Source organism: Buteo buteo, chromosome 2 (genome assembly GCF_964188355.1).
Source record: "Buteo buteo chromosome 2, bButBut1.hap1.1, whole genome shotgun sequence".
Classification (NCBI taxonomy): Eukaryota; Metazoa; Chordata; class Aves; order Accipitriformes; family Accipitridae; genus Buteo; species Buteo buteo.
Window position 1 is genome coordinate 60,065,104 of NC_134172.1, and position 18,767 is coordinate 60,083,870.

Consider the following 18,767-nt stretch of genomic DNA (forward strand, 5'->3'; position numbering starts at 1 on the left):
ATGGAGGTATCATTACAACCACCCCAAGGATGATGAGCCCCCCCCAACCCAAACAGTGCCTTTGCTGAAGTCTGTGGCTCCTGCTGGAGAGACTTTTGAGGTGTCTTCTCCTAGGCTTGGCCCAGGCTCTGTTGTGTACATATTTCCATTCTGCTGTTTTACTAGCTTTGCTAAAAGCACCTCTTTTTCCTTTGTTTTATTCCTCATTCTGCAGGTTAGTCCTTTCACGTCCCCTGTCTCTAACGCTGCTTTCTATTCTTGCCTGAAGCAAAAAGAAATTTTCCACAAATTTAAACCATTTTGGCCTTGCCTCGCCCATTTGTATGTTCGAAAACAGTATTCATTACTTGAAACTCTGCTGTCTTTTTATCCCAGCATCCATTACCTGGCAGAGACACTTTTGTCTGCTCAAATTCTCTCTACTGTCTGTTTCTTTCCAAAACATTTGCAGCATCAAAAGAGGCTATCAGGCTGTAGTGATCCCTGTGACTCCAGCAAGGAAAGACACTGCAGCTTCTGTAGCAACATGCTGTTTCCATGCTGTTTCCATCGAGTGGGATGTACAGTGGAGAGAGATTTTTTCAGCGTCCAGTCACTGTGTGTAGCTGCCCTGGTTCTGATGTACCCACAGAGGTTACAGAGGATGCAGAGCATCCAATGGGCTTGACTTCAAACCTAGGGCTTGACAAATAAAAACCTCTTCAAGGACAGCTTTAAACTGCAGTAATAGAGCCTTTCTGGTCTTATCCTGTATTTTACCTTCAGGAGAAAGCAGTGTGCTAAGCACACCGGAGACACAGCTCTTTTAGCCAAAGCGTTGTTAAAATGCTAGTGTTTCATCCCATATGAAGAGCGGGGCAATGAGTAATGTGGATGTTTATAGAGGAGAAAGATAATGAAATTGGCAGCCTGTGTTACCTGTTCCCAGTAGTCTCCACATTGTGGTGTCCAAAGAGGGGGGGTTAGAAAAATAAAGACAGATGGCAACAGTATCTCTCAGCCCACTGAGGTGTAAGTGTGGGACACCATGTGGGACACACAGACCTGGAACAAAAAAAAATCAGAAAAGAAAATAATGAGCACCAGCAGTCTCAAATGCTGTACAGTTTTTGCACGTATTAGTTGCGTTTGGGGTAAGGCACCATTTCTCCAGGCTCTCTTTCCCAGCTTTGCAGTTATGGCATCTGCAACAAACAGAAAGGTGACAGCAGCAAAGCAGGGTGAGCAGGAAGCCTCCAGGAAGGGAACTTGTACAAAGCAACACTGGCACCAGCGAGAGCATAATGTTCCCTTATTGTAAGGCTACCGTCACCAAAGCGCGGCTGCACCCCTTCAGCCCTAAAAATAGTATGTGAGCGTGCAACACCTCTAGTCCTCGTGTCCCGGGCATACGGCCCCTCTGCGATGAGCTGGAGCTGAACTCCTGCACTGTGGATCCAGCTCTGCGTGTGCGTGCACGTAGCGTGCGTGAGTACGTGCATGGGGTGTGCTCGCTCACCAGCCGGGCCCATGTGCTAGTGGCCCAGACGCTGGGCATGTAACAGCATGTGGCTAGAAAGCAGGCGTATGGCTGAAACATTGGCTGGGGGGGGTTATTTATTTGGATTGGGGTCACGGGGACAGGGGAATCACTGCCCTGCAGAATGTGGCAGGTCAGGCCCATGAACCTTGTGCAGAAGGAGGGTGAAGAGCTGTGTTTGGACTATGCCAGACCCTGTTATAAGGGACCAGAGGAGGTCTCTGTGGCAAAGGAGAGCTGCAAAAGCTTCGCACAAATTACACGAGGCTGATCCCTCTGTGGTATATGCGTGCACAGCTGGGGTACCCGTGCTGTTAGGACATCCAGCAGCTGTGTGCACATCCAAGGGTATTACTGTGTATTCATGTATTCTAGGGGAGCAGGGCGTGCTCCCCAAAATACCCAGATTCAAAGCAGCAAGAATCCTAACGTTAATGTCCGCTTGCTATGCTCTGACATGATGAACCATAGCCAACATCAGCTTCCAGAGATCCCAGGTGGGCAGAGGCCATCCCTGGCTGCTGCCTCCCAGGGCGACCGTGTGAGGTCCCCGGTGCTCACCCAGACACCTTGAAGTTCTTACGGCAGAGCCCAAAACAAACATGCCTACAAGATGGCTTGCTTCTTGGTCAGTTTTAATTTCATAGCCTGGCTCAGAAAAGAAATGTGAAGAAATGCACTGAAATATCTGCATTACTTCAGCAGAGAATGACAAGAGAAAGTGGAGTCATGAATGTCATTAATTTCAGCTCACACTGATGTGTTTACTTGCAGGAGAGGCCTTACATCAGAGCAGTATTTTGAAATCAAGTGCTGCAACACCTGTAGGCAAAATTAGGTAATTTAAGGGCAAAACCACAGTCTTATCTCAAAAGTACCTTGCTTGGGTGGCTGTCACTCACAAGGATAAGCCTGAATCTTAATGCTGGTTTTCAGTTCTCCCTAACCAGAAAGTCTCGAATGCTTCAGCAGCACATACTGTATTAAGATAAATTTCTGGGCCCGGGGAACTCGTCTAATTATTTTGTGTGCAAAATGCAGCCCACTGAAGAATCCCAAATCCTTGCCAGGAAACATGGTTCTCCCACAGGGGACTTAGCACCACCACCCACCCCACCAACCCCCACCTCCCCTGCCCAAGCACAAACATTCCTAATGCCTTGAGACAACCCTTTTGAAAGCTCCTGCTTCTATGGTCACTGACAAGAAATCTTACCTGATTCTCCAGTAGCTCACTCAGCATTGCAAGCATCCAGTGTGCCCTTCTCTTACCGGTGGGAAGCCAGAAAGAGATTATAGGACATTCCCATGGATGGAGCCTCCTTACTGCTAAGCTGATTGCTTCCCTACAAGCCCACAAGGTGAAAATATGGGAACCGCTAAAACAATAAGGATGGACATTAGTGCAACCTCATGCACTACTTGGAAGGACATCCTCTGTCTTTCTTCTTGAGCAATGAGATCAGCTCCTCAGCGGGTGTTGAGGCTTTCTCTCTGAAAGCCTTGGTCCAGCTAAGCTGCACCACCAAGGCAGGACCAAAACTGTCATGAGAGCTGCTTCCCAAGGTACATGGCCCATGCCATGCATGGCTGCACACGTGGATGTGCTCCAAATCCTGGCTATGGTGCCCTTGCTGCTATTTCTGGAGTCTCTTTTAAGAGCTTATGTTGCAAACACATGGCTTTATTGTCTTTCATAATTCAAGAAAGGCAACTTATGGATTTACATGCTCTGCTCCGTGTGCCGCAAAGGGACCCAGACCGCCCTGGAGCTGCGTGGGGTTTGTGGAAGCATGCAATGGCATCCTTCTTTCCATCCCACTGACTGCTCTAAGAGAGGGCAATGAGTCATGTCCAGACAACGAGAGGCTTCTTCCCCAAGCTGACCCTCCTCTGCCTCCCAGGTGTTGCCAGAGCTGGGGTCTCCCCCCGTGCCAGAGACCTGCAGGTCCTCTCTTGCTGGGATGGGATGGACTCCTCGGGGCTGTGTTCACCCGCTTGCTCATAGCCCCTGTTACGGACACATGCACCATGAGAGCGTGGTGATAGCTCTCATGGGGAGAGCGAGTGAACACTCTTTCTCCAATAAAGTAGTTGTTTTAATAACATAACTAGAGCAGTGTTCTTTAGGCAGCCTGGAGTGGTTTTGCTTGTTTGTTTTTCTTATATAAGTTGAAATTTATTTCAACTTCAGGATTTTGGTTTTTCTGCTGCTGCGGCATTTACAGCTAAATGTAAGAGGCAAAGGATAAACCTGAGCCTGGGACTCTTGCTCAAAGATGTTCAGGCCTGCCAGTGAGCCACAAAATGTGGGTGTTCAGTCCATGCGGAACACTGACACAGCTCCCATACCCTCATGAACATTTCTGAGGACTATTTTATCTTAAATATCTCCTCCCTTTGGCCTCCTCCCTCCAGTCTCCAACATTTGTCCAGACCCCTTGCTGGTCTCCTGCCCTCCTGCAGAGCTGTAGTAAGAGGCATAGGACATGTGAGAGATAAAGCTACCGTAGGTATTTCTACCTGGCATAATCAAAGAGTGTGTTGAATGTAAGCTCCAGACAGCAAACCATGGGAAAGAAGCCCTCCTTTCACCCATCTGTAGGGCATCCCGCACCCTGAAGCCATGTGTGTGGAGCAGCACTGTTTCTCCTGGTTCAGAGCCAAATCACGGATGTTCTTAACCAGGTGCAGCAGCACCCTGCATCATGCTTAGCAATAAAAAGGGAATGGAGGGGATTCTAGTGGCGTTAGCCATCTTTTGCTCAGGAACTGGCTGCCTGGTTGGGCATCAGTCTACCCATGGGAAGTGATGAGTGATTGCCTTTGCATCACTTCTTTTGCTTGCTTTCTCTCTTCTTCTTTGCTTGTTGAACAATAGTGTTTGGGTTTTTTTATCTTGACCCCCAAGTTTTCTCTCTTTTACTCTTCCTTTCCTCTTCCCCCATCTCACTGGAGGTGGGGAGGAAGCGAGCAAGCGGCTGTGTGATGCTTAGCTGCCCACCGGGCTTAACCCACAGCAGGAAGCCACTCTATTAAAAAAGGATGCATCTGTCTGTTTTTAGTTGGGAAAAGGGTTACGCCAAAGGAGGTTTCTATATCGCTTCTGATTTTGGCAATAACAATGAGAGACTAAAACACATCACATCATTTTTATAAGGTTTTATTTAGCTAACTTAATGTGGAAGAGCAGCAAAGGAGAAAATGCCACTGTTTCAGGTGCCTTTTGGGGGGCACAGTATTACCTGACAGAAAGCTCTGTTGGCATCCTCTTCTTCTGCAGGAACCGTGACACGCTGGCTCACATGACTACACCCAAAGAAATGCTCTCCAACGTGATGCAAGCTCTGCGATATCTGGACTCCCGTCTTCCAAATGGCAGCCATGTGATTTTAACAGGCCTGGTAGATGGCCGCTTTCTCTGGGATAACCTGCATGACAGATACCATCCTCTAGGTAAATATGAGATGTTTCGGGGTTCCTCCTGATTATCATCTGCTGCTCGTGTTGCCTTGTCTCCCTAAATAATTTATGAATCTATTGACAATTTCAAGCAAACCTGACAGAATGGAGAAGAAGTGAGACATATGAGACAGATACTGGCTGTGCAGTAGAAATAGGAGCGCCAGCTTACCATCCCCAGTGCAGGACAGGGCAGTGAGAGGGCAGACCCCTATCCTGCCTGGTTCCCCCTCCAGCTCCGCACCAGCTGGACCCACTCAGCTCCAAACCAGGCTCAACACATGCTGTGGATGTGGAAACAAGCCGTTTTGCCTCAGCATTGGCCCAAAATTGTGGCCAGCCTGCCTGTACTTCATCCTGGTTGTTGTTACAGGTGGAGCTGGATGTCTGGTGAACACCTCCACTCACTGACTGGTGGATGTCTGGGTAAAACTGGATGTGGACCAGGACAGAAGATTAAGTCAGGGGGGTGTGAAACACTCTTTAGATATTAGAGATATAAATTTTCTGCCAGCGCTGGGTGCCTGCCACCTCTTATGCTACCTACAGGTGTGACAATTGAAACCTCACACCATCTGCAGGCATCTTGTGGGGCTTTTCCTCAGACTGCAGTTGCTGTAAGGTGCTTTGGGGCAGCGTTTTCAGAGATTTGGAGGCTGCCTTTGGGAGCCTGTCATCTCAGAGCGTGCATGAAACTGTATGTCTGACCATTAACAGACCACTTGCTCCTTGGCTTCACCCTGTGCCAAGCAGCAAGGAGGAACGTCATCACAGGGGGCTGCATTCATATGCAATGACATGTGATGTCCATCCTTGGTTAGTCCGACAGCTGTGCCTCTGGGATCAGTGTGGAAACATTTCCCCGGGGATGTGGGAGGTTGTGGGGTGGGGAAGCTTGGAAGTTGGTTGCAGAACGCCTTCTCTACAAGTTCGTGCCACCCCACAGTGGATAAAGAATATGAAATACTTTATGCAGGTAGCAAAGAAAGTTTTTATGCAAACAGCTAAAGGAAATCCCTTGTACTCCAGTCAAGATTGTGTACAAGGAACCATCATGGACATTCTGCTGCCAAATTTTAGACCAAAAGCATGCTCTTATTTGAATTTGGGTAAAAAGGAATCTCTTTTGCATCTGAGCAATGCAAAGTTCTTGTCATCGTAGTTCTCATCAGCAAAGAGAGAGAGAAGCTAAATCACATCATTTAAAAGGCAGATTACATCTTCAGATGGTTTTGGCAACCACTGGGTACTAGAGCTTTCAGCAGACTCTGTGCCGTGGTTTCCCCAAGGTTCCCCAGTCATGGCCAGTGGCCCCACAGCTTCTGCATTATCTACTATGGGTTATTTTACCCCTCAGAAGTAGTTGCCTTTTCTCAGGAAGTCTGAGGTCTCCATTTCTATTCCTGGGACCTTGTTACATTTTTCTCTAATAAGCATCATACTACTACCAATGAAAACAGAAAAAAGAAAAATACAAGAAAATTCTTGCCCCTTTCAGGGCAGGGGGAGCCTGTGATAATTATTTTTTAGTCATATAAACACATTTTATTCCTTGAGTGTATGTTTATCACAGGGACAGTTCCTCTACTGGATATCTAATTATCAAAGACAACATGTAGCATTCTTTGGCACAAGCCAAATCAGGAGTGATTAGCTATAGGACCAGCTGGAAATTTTTCAGAGGGGCTGATTTGCCTTGGAGGGACCCAATTAATCCTAAGCAACACATTTTGCAGCAAGAGATCACTTCTGGCAGATTCTCCGATGGGTTCCGAGCAGGTTTCCCCACTTGGCTGCCAGTCAGGTGCAGCCAGATGTTGGTATGTCTTTCTGCCGAATCCCTGGTCCCCCTGACAGCCCATTGCAGGACCCGATCTTTCAGGCTACATGGGTCTGGGACATCCCCAATATCCGGGAGTGACACTAGATCTTTGACCTCCCCATCTTTTGCTCCCCAGGCAGCTGGTACTGCTGCTGGGTGATGGGTAGCAATGAGATAGGCTGGAATCACATCTGTATGGGGGAGCTGCTGCAAAGCAACCTGAGGAACCCATTTCACTTGGGAAAGATCGTACTTTGCAGTTCCCAAAACAACAACAAAAATTGCATATTTCAGCACTGCAAAAAAACCCCAAAGCCTGACAGGATGATCAATGTGCTACCAACTCAGAGAACTGAGTGGCCATTTAACTTCCATCTTGGTTGTAGCTACCAAAGAAGCAAAAAAGGTCGAGAAAATGGGTCATTTTCTTGGCAAGCCAGGCTATTGCTTACTGCAGTGAATTTTAGGGACTGTCAGCAGGGTGTTTGACTTGGTGCTTGAATTTGCTCACCCACACAAGCATATCCACTTTCCTCCATGACAGCAAAATTGTTCCTCCCTTTTAAGGCTAACCTCTCCGAGGTAAATGCGAAACTCAAGAGTATACACAGGCACCTTCAATCTTCCCTTCAGCTTTGCAACCCCTGCATTTGTTGGGAGGGTGAGAGACACGTTAATGGATAAAATATCAGTCACGCACTTTGGAGATTGGCGCAGGCTGTGATGACTAACCCTGTGTGTGAGACGAATCACCCATGAAAGGATGGAGAGGGATGCAGGAGAAGCAAATGCAGCTCTGCGTGCTGTGGGGACATGGGTGCCTTAACGGGAAGAATGCATCAGTGCCACCTCTGTTGCACCCTAGTTCTGGTGGTGGGAGGGTAACCTGGGCAGGGGGTGGTGGTGCTCCCAGGGTTCCTCTCCTCACTGAGGGCTCTAACATGTGGGAACACACAGACCTGCAAAATGAAGTTACATTTGGCCATCAGGCACGTGAAGTTTCCCTCTCTGTGCTTTGCAGGGCAGCTGAACAGGGACATCAAGTACAGTCAAATTTATTCTTTCCTCGACTGCCTCCAGGTAAGGTCTCTGGCTGTAGCTTATAAGCCCCCCTTTCCTCTCAGCCCGCTGCTGAAGCTCTCCTCCCTGTGCCTGCCCAGGTGAGCCCCTGCAGCGGCTGGCTGACCCCCAACGAGACCCTCAGGAATTTGACCTCAGAGGTAAGTCTCGACGAGGCTGCGATGGGACCATTCTCTTGCACAGATGCTCTTCCAGTTTCTCCCTGTGTCTGAGGATATAAGCCTAATATCTCAAAGGCAAGACATCAGCACACTTTTTTCTTCCAAAAAAGGCGGGGAGAAGATGGGGGAACATCTGCACCCATACTTTCAAACACCTCTCAGGTTCTGGGAGGCAGCATGGTTAAGTTAAGGCATTTGTAAATGTGTTCCTTTTCCAGCCTCTCAGCTGACCAAATTTATTCTGAAAGCATGCAATCTCCCCGAGACAAAACTGTTCAAGTTCATGTTCTTTAAGGAGAAAATCTACCTGATAAGAAAGAAAAGGCTTGTGAATCAAGTAGTTCTGAGTATGAAAAACCAACTGCATAGATTTTGCTGGTAGCGGGAGCAGGGCCTGAGAGCAAGAGCCTTACCCTGTCTTCATTTGGGATTTGTGTTAATCTTCCTCAGACACATTTCTGTGGACTTAATCACCAGATGGTGTGACCAGGAAGCATCCAGGCTCAGTGCAGGAATGGGAACAGACAGAAAAGAGATGTCTTAAAACTCACCCTAAAAATCTGGCTGCAGAAGTGAATGTCATATAATATCAGCCATTTGTTCCCTCACGGTACAAGCTGATTTTTAATCCCAGCACCCCCCTGCAGCCATGTAAAAGAGCCAGTAACCAAATATCATCAAAGGTGTCATCTCTGTGTATAGTTGTATTGAAGTTTGCATTCACTAAACAAAAAATATGGCCTTAATTTCACCAAGCCTTACATATGTGATTCGTTTTATGTCCTGTCCCTCTTGACTTCAGAAAAGGCAGTTAAGCACATTCCTAAATCTTTGCAGGATTGCAGCTTATATATTAGTACCAACAATACAGAACATACAGTACACGTAACTTCTGTCCATGAACAATTCATATGTCTGCAGGGTATGAATTAATCTTCTTTCTGAGCCCCTGTCTGAAACTAATTGTCTATGTTATTATCCAAACTGCACAATTTAAATATTTAGGAGATCCTGATCTCTGTTACAGCTGTAGAAATCACATTGGATATATCAGTTAGGTAGATGCTCAATGGAGGTAAATTACTCTGCTGAAAGTAAGAGCAGAATTTGGTCTGGCTAGATAAGCAGTAGTGGGAAGAGTAATGGGAAACGAGACCGTTTTTCCTGTACAAAAAGTTTCAGTTTTCTTTAAGAGGAATGGAGATGACTGGGCTGCCACTTGTCAAGAGGCCTCTCAAACCAAGAAATTCAGAATATTTATATAGGCGTAGAGACACTACTAAAAAGGGTTGCCAGTAAAATAACCATATGCTGTATTAAACTTATTACATCAGCTGAGGCCTCAGTGCAACCTGCAATGATGTATTGCATGGTGAGCCCAAGGGCTGGTGGTGCTCATGCAAGTCTATGTTATGATGAACCACCCCATGTCACCTCCTTTCCCCCACCTAAAAGAGCCACATTAGCTTTCAAAGCCCTGACCGTGCATTAGTGACAAAAGCTGAATCCATGCAAAGCACCGCAAGTAGCAAGGAATCGTCATTAAATTGCTTGCTTTTTGCAGAGAGCTTTACAACTTTCCAATGTCCTGAAAGAAATAGCAAGATCTGAGAAATTTGCCAACTTTGATATTTTCTACATGGATTTCCCACTGAGACAAAGTAAGTTGCTTTTTTTCCCATCTTTTTCACAAAGTATTTAGTCAAGTGCTGGGCTGTTAATGTGCGTCTCCTATTTTAGCTCTGTACTGGGAGAAAGGCAGCATAGCCAGCCAGCCTAGGTGACCCTGCTGGCAGGGCTGGGGCCAAGGGGGGACCCTTAATACCATCTCCCAGCTTCCCTGGTTGGGGTAACCTCAGACCTCTGACAAGACAAGACCCCACCACCAGCTTGGGGACCACAGCCTCCCCGCTGCTCCCAGCTGCTGGCACCCACAACCCTGGTGTGTGGCACACTGGCCATTTGCACTTGGGTGACCGGGGGTGTTGGTGGTGAGGGGACAGGGACAGCAGATGAGCCTCTGCTAAAAATGCCTCCTGCTTGTCCACAGCAACTTCTCAGGCTGATGAAGAAAAAAACCAAATCTCAAAGCTATCATCTCAGTCCGTAAGATTTGGGTTTATTTTTGAGCACTGCTTTTATAGCAGGTCATCTAGGCTGGAGATGGCATATCTGCAATGGTGAAGGTGGTCTTCATGAGCTGTAGTGTACTACATCACTGACTGGGCTTCATATTGCCTCCTCTGGCATGAGCAGTGCCTCAGGAAGGACAACTTTTCTCAGCCAGTTTTGCTGCCTGAATAACACAGCCACCCTCGCTTAACTCACTGTTTTCAAAAGTAGAAGCGCTTCTCCCAGGAGGAACTGGCTTCTTTCCTATGCTTCCTTAAGTACCTACGTACTACTGTAACTTTTTGACTGGAAGAGCTTACAACACTCATCCTTCTGTGATCTTAAGTGACATTAGGTAAGCACATTACCTAGATCACTTCCTTTGGCAACTGACACTTAAAAAAAAATAATAAAAGAACCAGAAACTTTTCCTCGTTACCATGAGCATGAGTGGACAGTGTCTTTGTAGGGCTGGGGACAGATGCCTGTCCCTGGATCCCTCTCAGCTCCGCTTCCCTCGTGAGATGTATGTGGGTCCAGCTTGAGGCATCACCCAGCATCAGCCCAGCTCCATCACAAGGAGAAACACACTCGCTCTTTCTTTTTTAAAAAAAAAATCAGCATGGGGTGAGCAATTGAGGTGAGAAACATATTCAAATAGTTAGATAGTGATGGGAAAGTAGGAAAACAGCTTTTTCTCTGTATCCAGCCTGAACCTCCTGTGTTGCAACCACTGTTGCGGTGCTGTGAAGAGGCTGGCCCCATCCTCATTACCTCCTGTAGGCTCTTCCCCAGGGTGGACCATCCCCGTCCCTCAGCCTCTGTTCATGGGGCAGGAGCTCCAGCCCTGGCCACCTGGGGGCCCTCCCCAGTAGCATGAATTTTTACATACCAAAACCAGTATATAATAATTGGGAAAAAACCCTGACCTGCATTTCCTTGTTTTTATATTCCCATAGAGAGGTAGTTCCATGTTGGTCCTTCTTGCAAAAATTTTGCCTGGGGACTATATTTTAAATCTCAGCATGCAGACAGCTAAAACTAGAGCCATGAAGGGACAGAGACATCCTGGCAATACTTCAAGGTGTACATCTCTAACGCCTCTCCCCGTCAGTGCCTGGCTGTCCTTGGAAGCATGAAGCTGCCAAAACACCTAAGATTATTGCAAAAATCTCATTTTGCAGCCAAATCCTATCAAAACTCATAAACTTATTTTATCCTACATAACCCAATTCAAAAAGCTTGTTCTGGGTCTCATGCAGACCATACAGAGGAGGAGATAAAGAAGGGAGGATGGGAGAGGGAGTCTTTCTGTCCAAAACTATCTCACATTGGTGGGCTCCACTGTCAAGTTCGATACTGTAGCACAGAGTTTCAGGATGTCCAAGTCTATTTGCGGCTTTTGCCTCAGCTACTTAATATTTAACAAGTCATTAGGATTTGGAACAAACTACCTGCTGGGTAGGCAACTTACTTTAATAAGTTAAATGACTAACTTTAGGTAATTTATTTGCTTTCACGAAAAGAAACATCTTAATATAATTTGCTGTTCTTGATTACATTGCGTTAAGTGAGGTAAACAAAATCACATATGCACATGCAAACATCAGCTCTGAAAGACACTTTGCAAAGTTTCCTGCGGCCCTGGAGCCAACAATTCGAGCTTGCCATCAGGAAACCTGTCAGTTCATGAGTGTGCTCAAAAGCTAGCTAAGGCTGCTGACCTATTTTTCTGGTCTTTTTCTGAAGCAACCGCAAATCCTCCCCTAAAGTCTCCAGACATCAAATATTTAGCAGTGGTTGCATACTGTGATAAGTGCATTGATTTCAGGCTGGCCTGGGCATATACATATGTAGCAGCTCCCAGTTTTCTTGGAGTAAAATTTGAGTATACTAGCATTTAGTCTAGATTTAGATGGACATTCAAGCTCAGATGTTGCCTTTGGCTGAAGAACTTAGTGGTTCCTTTGAGAAGCAGTGCAATAAATAGGGAATAGGGGTTGCTTGTTCTGGCTTTTTCTTGGGGTGGATGGGAGCAAGCTCTAGACTAGTTTAGCCAAGGCAATAGCCACTTTTAAGACAAACTCAGTGGGTATTTGTTCAACTGCTCTAGGATTTGAGGAGGTCAAGTATAATGGTCTAAATTCACCTATCTTGATATAAACCTTACTCATCTTGCTTACCCCCCTGTTATTTCTGGCACTGGAACAGTAGTCCCTCTACAAAGTAAAACACGATACACAGCTTCGTATTCAATGTATGACATCATATATAAGGAGCTAGACAAGCTCACTCTGTGCATCTATATGTGCACTCCGTGGTGTAATCTAAGGTGACTATGTGTTGTGCCCAACATACTGCAAGTTTGAAACAAAGCTTCAAGCCCTGTGTCTTGAAACAGGTTACTTGGGGTGTTGACTAAAGCTTCTCAAGTAGGCTCCTATAGTCAAAGTGGGAATATTGCCCTTCTGTGAATTCAAAGTTAGTATGAGGACCCAGACATCACTTTTTGACAGGGTCCAACAAAGAGCGGTGAATCTAGATCAAAACTGTGGTGCTTGAATGAAGAACATTTTCCTCCTGACAGGATGCCTGCATAATGTTATTAAGAATTCTTAACCTGTCATTATAAAAGAAATTATTGAATTTACAGTCTGTTAATGCCATATCCACTAGTCCCATGTTTGATCACTCCACAGCCCTTTTGAAGAGAGAAAGCTTTTTACTTCACTAATGGCTCTGGGGCTTACAGCACAGCATCATTTGCATTGAATGTCATGCTTATGTAATTCAAAAGATTATTTTGTTGGAGTTGAAAAAGACCGCTCAGAAGAGAAGTAACTGAAAACGACAGTCTATTCCTGCAGACACCAGCCCATGCGAATATGGCATTACCACCTCTTTCTCTAAAAAGCACAGTTTTCTTTATCTCTTTATTTTTTTGCACTGCTGAAGATGCAACTAAAATGGGAAATGCAAAAGTATTAAATCAGTGTTAAATAATTTACAGCTTTACTTGCTACAGCATGCATCTTAGTTGGGAGGGAAAGTGGATTGTTTTACGATCATTTATGTTCAAAGCGCTTCCTTGCATAAATATCACAGAGAAAAAAAATTAACAATAAAGGCTTAAATACTGCCCCGAGGAGAGGGGATTGTACACAATATTGGCTCTGACAACTTTATATGAATTATCATAATCATCACGCAGAGCTGTCGTGTGCTTAAAAATACCATCGGCGCTTTGAGGAAGAGGGGGGTACATCTCCGGGCGGGCGCCTACGTGCTTACCAGCGATAACCCCTCTGCTTACCTTGTTCGCAGCGGCCGAGGAGTGGCACAAGATGGGAGGTGAGCCCTGGCAGCTGATCGAACCAGTCGATGGCTTCCACCCCAGCCAGGTAAAAACCCAGTCCCAGGAGACGGGCAGGAGCAGGCGGGACACTGGCGCCCGTTGCTGCCCAAGGCACCCACTCGGCATGCCACGGGGATGCAGGTTTGGGGGATTTCTCTTTTAAAAAAGAGACAATGGCTTTAGCCCCAGAGCAGACATCTCCATTTCAGCTGGTTGCACTCTGCTTTAACTCCTGCAAGGTCTTCTGCTGCTTTCTTTCACTCATTGACCAGTACCCTGGCCAAACAGGTCTTAAGCCACAAAACCAGATCCTTGCCACATAGGCTGGCTACCTGCCTGCTCAAACACCCGCGGGAGTTTTGCAGGATCCGGGCAGTGATGCAGCCCTGTGCAAAGCCCCCTCCAGCCCTGCCCCTGCCCTGCAGCCTCCGAGGCCATGGGTTTCCCCATCGTAGCCTGGAACAAAGCTTTCTTTTTGAAGCTATACATTTAAATTGCTTTATGCTCTGCAGCTACATATTAGGAAGAAGTTTTCTCCTGCTTGCTTCCAAGGACAGGTGGCAGGGGAAGGTTTACAGTCAGAAATAAATGAAAGGGAAGGAGAAGCAGCTGCTCTGCTGTAAGGCCTTGCTTGGGTTCAATAACCCAGTGTGATGTTGCCTCGTTCCCACCATATTCACTTTGAAGCAGTTTTTTCAGACTCTGTAAAACACGTGGAGAAAGCATGCATTGCAATCAGCTACAAACAAAGCCAATTGTTTTTTTCTATACACTAGCTTCAGATTTCAAACACATATGCAAAGGAAAGCAGCAGCCAGCCTTCCCCATGCTGCCCTGAGAAAAACTGCATGTGAGCTGAAACCCCACATGCAGCCGGTAGCAGCAATGGGCACAGCCTGGCCGGGGCTGTCCCACCGGCCACGACACAGTCACCCCCCGCTGCTAAGTCAACATGGGGTGGTGGGCAGGCCCCAAAAATAAAGACCGCTCCTGTTTTCCATGCTTTTCAATCTTGACTCTTCAGAGCAAGAATTAGGCTGGTGTAAACTATGAGGGGACAAATTGCAGGAAGCGGGCAAGATGGAAAGGGACAGCGACAGCAGAGCTGATTTTCCCCTTCCTGCCAGAGGGCTCTGCCTGGGAGCAGCAGCAGTGGCTGCTCTCCATCCCATATACTTAATGACAGGTCCAGAAATTTCTTGCTACCTGCTGCTATGAGGGAAACATGCCCTCCAAGCAGCCAGTTCCACTCCCAACATCCCTGCCCTGCCCAGGGCTGAAGATCTGGGTGGCGGCTGGGAGAAGGAGGAGTGATGTTTCCTCTGTGATGTTTTTTGTGGAGCAGTTTGGAGAAAGCTGTCGTCTAGGGCACCACTGCCTTCCTCCATGCTCCCAGCTGCGTGCTCTCTTCCACCCCAGCATGATGGAGCTGTGTAAGGAAGCCTGCTGTGCCACCCAGCCACCAGCAGTGCCGCTTGGCAGCTCCCCCTGCTCAAAAGCACGGGATGAATTTATGGACTGATTTTTTACAATGTGAGCTAACACCCCCATATATTCACTCCCATACTCCCATCACCAAGTAACCTGAGGCAATGCTGTCTTGCACACGGGGAAAGAGCAGTTCCTGGAGAAGCACTTCAACGGGCGTGCATTGCAAGCACTGATGGGTTCCAACATTTCGGCAGCTTCCGTGTTGACTGTGCTGTCAGTTCAGCCAGGGGAGACCTGCAGGGGGAAGTCCAAAGGCAAACCGCGTGCTTTAGGTGCTAGTTTTTACACAACCTGTGCTGGTCAGCTGGAGCAATATGGTGGCTTGCTTAGCCTTGCCAAGTCAAAAGAGCCTCCTGTTCAAAGACGGACTCCTTCATAGCAGAAATTCCTGCCTGGCTACCACACAGTACCAAGAGATAGCTGCATGAAAATATGAGCTCACAGCCTGGGAACGTGGAGAAAAAAGTATCTGGATTTTTTTTTGCTGCAGGCTTTTTGCAAGGAAGCAATTAGAGAAAACTTGGCAAATGAAATGAGAGTGAAAACAGTGATGAAATGGACCCCATTCCCAACCCTGCCATCTGGGGAAACTGCAATACGAAGAGCCTGGAGTGAAGAAGAAAAGGGCTTTGCGTTATTTTTATGTCTTACCCTGAGGCTGGCCTGAGGCTTCTTATAACCCCCAGCAACTGGCCACCATGGGAGCCAAGCTCACCAGATGACAGCTTTTCATTCAGGCTCTTGCCCGTATCCCATATCCCACCAGCAGCTGGAAGGTAGAATAAAGTTGAAGGCAGCAAGTATTTATCTTAAAGGGATCCTGCCTAAGCCAAAAGAAAATTACAAAAGGGCATTGAAGGGTAGCAGCAAACCTACATGCAGCCCCCGGACTGCTGAGCTGCAGGATCCAGCCAAGCGCTGCCATATTTTACTCCCTCCGGACCTGGCATCCTGCAGTGCTTATGATCTCCCACTCCTGCTGTTAGGATGACATTAATGCTTTTATAGGTACATTCTCCCTTACAGTCAAGGTGCCAGCTGTAGATATGCCTTGCTTCAAGTGAGTTATTGCCCTTCTAGGATTTATTAATTAGCCTTATCCAAACATCCACCGCTTTAAATCCATTTTTCTTTTCCTGGTAGTATACAGAAGTCTGTTATCAACATACCACTATTTGGACTGAGATGTAGCACTCTGCTCCGAAAGAGTGGCTCTCTTAATAAAAAGAAGGGGAAGTGTGAGCAGAGAGTGATATTTAAGAGTACGCTTGAGAGAGATGATAAACAATTAACTCGCTCCTCATACTAGTTTTATTTAAAGTTTTACTTTGTACCAACGTGAATGCCTCTGGCCAGGTACGGCTTTCATACCGTATAGAACAGCCTACTGGGAGAGGATTGATGCCGTGCAGTTCATCAACTTAATGGGGGCTCTTGCTTCAATCTCTGCAGCTATTCCCCACGCCTCACATACAGCTTGACAAATAAATACAACAGATAAGACCGAGGCTGGGCATTTCTACTGAATTTTCTCTCTGAAGATCTCAAAGCAGTTGACAAATATACACAAATTTTTGAATTGAGCAACACTCCACAGAAAACAAACATTTTAGCTCTTGCCTTCTTGTGGAGAAACTTTGGAGTTTGGGATATAAGAACTGCAGTGCTCCTCTCTGCCGATGGTGGGCTGGAAGTGTGCCATGATCCCTAGTCGTTATGATACAGCAGTGGGCAGGATAAGCCGGTGTCTAATGTCAGCCTCTGGAATTCACCTGCTGTTTACCTGCTGTCTCTTTAATAAAAAAAAAAATAATCTGCTGGTATAATGGCAGAAGCAGGAGTCAGCATGTATATGCAGTAGTCCAGCAGTCCAGCCATGCAGGAGAGATGTGGGAGGGAATTAAACCTTGCTAACTGATGCTTGCTTACTTATCATTGCAAGGAGAAGGAAAAGGAAATAAGAGGCAACACTCCCCCATCCCATTAGCAGCTATTCTGGTTTTTTGTGCATTGGAAAAAGGCTAGGTTAGCACACTCAGGCAGGAAAAACTAGCCCCCATAGTCCCTGCTCCAGGCAGTATTTTATATTTAAAAAATCCTTGAAAGAAGGGATAAACACCAAGTGCTCATTTGTTTAGCCAGGCCCAGAACCACATTCCCTTACTGCAAATTTCTTGGCGGGGAAGGGGGTTTCCTGCATGTTTTTATTAAGTTGCAAAACAGAAGGCTACAAACAAAACAGTCATTCTTGGCATAACTGCATTCCTCTTAAGTTTCAAAGCTAAAATTGGGCTCCATGAGGTTTTTTTCCCAACACACTTAGCTCAGGCCATAGGTGGAGGAAATTCACTCCATTTACTTTTGACACCTAAAAGCAAAGCGTATCACTCAGTCCTGCTAAGTTCCCTCTAGAGCTGTCTTTGAGACGCCATTCCCTGAAGTCCAACTTGGTTATCCTTGGAAGAAATCTGACTTTCTCTTCCAATTGACTGTAGAGGGAGCCCGGGGATTTTCTTCAGCATCTCTTCCTTACTACAAAATTTCACTGCAAATTCTTGTGAATGCCAGGTGGCTTCAAGGACATCACTTCTCTCTAGAACAGCTGATCACTTTGTTTGGATGACAGGGCCATGCATTTCAACAGGATCCTGCATAAACAGCTTAATTTCTTGCTTTTATGAAGTTACCAGGGAGAATGCGAAAGCCCTGAGCATCACAAACTGGAACCTGAGAGGCTTGGAAGATTCTTAATGATTATGTACAGGCAGGAAAGCACAGCTTGAGTGTGATTAGCTTCTCCTGTTCTTTTCCTTAAGTCATAGCAAAACACGTTCCAGCCAGAAAAAAAGAGAAAACCCTGAAGTGATGCATATCAGATAAGTTGGGTATTTACACTTTGCTGAGAAGCAGGCCCATCGCCAGTTTGGTGCAGAAGGAGAAAACAGAAGCTGCTGAAGTAACACAGCCACCTCCCAGTTGCAGTCACCCAGAGCTCTATGAGGAATGGGTAATATTTCCTTTAAAAAAAAATAATTGCTTAGGGGTTGTCATCTTCACAAAAAATTAATTGCAAAAAACATACAAATTGTAGCAGGTTTCAAAGCACAAGAGCTTTGGAATTTAAGGGAGACCTATGAGAAAAGTGATTTCTAGAATCATGAACCCTTCTCTGTGCCACACTACTCATCCAGAGTAAATTATTGAAATCGGGGCCACGTGAAATGATGTCTGAGTAGGACCTACATAATTTAGGGCAGTCTAAGCACATATGCTTTAAATTGCCAGTCAACAGTAGCCTGAACACTGTAGAACATACCTCCAGTGATACTTTTGCAGTGGGTGCACCATGCCAAGATAGTAGAGGTTTTTTTAAACCAACCAACCAACCCACCCACTCTGCTAAAAAAACATACAGAAGGGTTAGGGACTTGTGAAGGAGTTTTGGAGACTACCATGCCAGAACGGACCACTCTGACAGAGACAGGTCGCAGCCCTCTGGCAGCCATAGGGTATCTCAGAATAACCACATTTGGTCACATTAGAAATTTCGACCAGGAGAAAACACCCTATTGCACAATCATCTTCCCTATCCCTCCTCGCTGCCCCAATTCCTCCATTAGCTTAAAGAGACCTTGAGTGACCAGAGTCTAAGAGCTTCCACTCCACAAATGTGTCTCTTTGTACATGAGCTCTGAAAAAAAGAAAGTTTTTGTGTCCTGGCCCCTCATTACAGCTTCTTTCAAAAGCACAGCGTTTAAAAAGAAG

The 18,767-nt window shown here is 46.3% G+C and overlaps 1 protein-coding gene across 2 annotated transcripts in view; it reads left to right on the top strand.

Annotated features, from left to right (window-relative positions):
- AOAH (acyloxyacyl hydrolase) overlaps nt 1-18,767 on the top strand; it is a 94,205-nt gene that overhangs the window by 70,508 nt on the left and 4,930 nt on the right. For both annotated transcript variants that reach the window (XM_075056807.1, XM_075056816.1), the window contains exons 17-21: nt 4,803-4,975; nt 7,825-7,883; nt 7,964-8,023; nt 9,609-9,705; nt 13,481-13,557. In XM_075056807.1, coding sequence (XP_074912908.1) covers nt 4,803-4,975; nt 7,825-7,883; nt 7,964-8,023; nt 9,609-9,705; nt 13,481-13,557 — 466 coding nt within the window. The remainder of the gene's footprint in view (nt 1-4,802; nt 4,976-7,824; nt 7,884-7,963; nt 8,024-9,608; nt 9,706-13,480; nt 13,558-18,767) is intronic.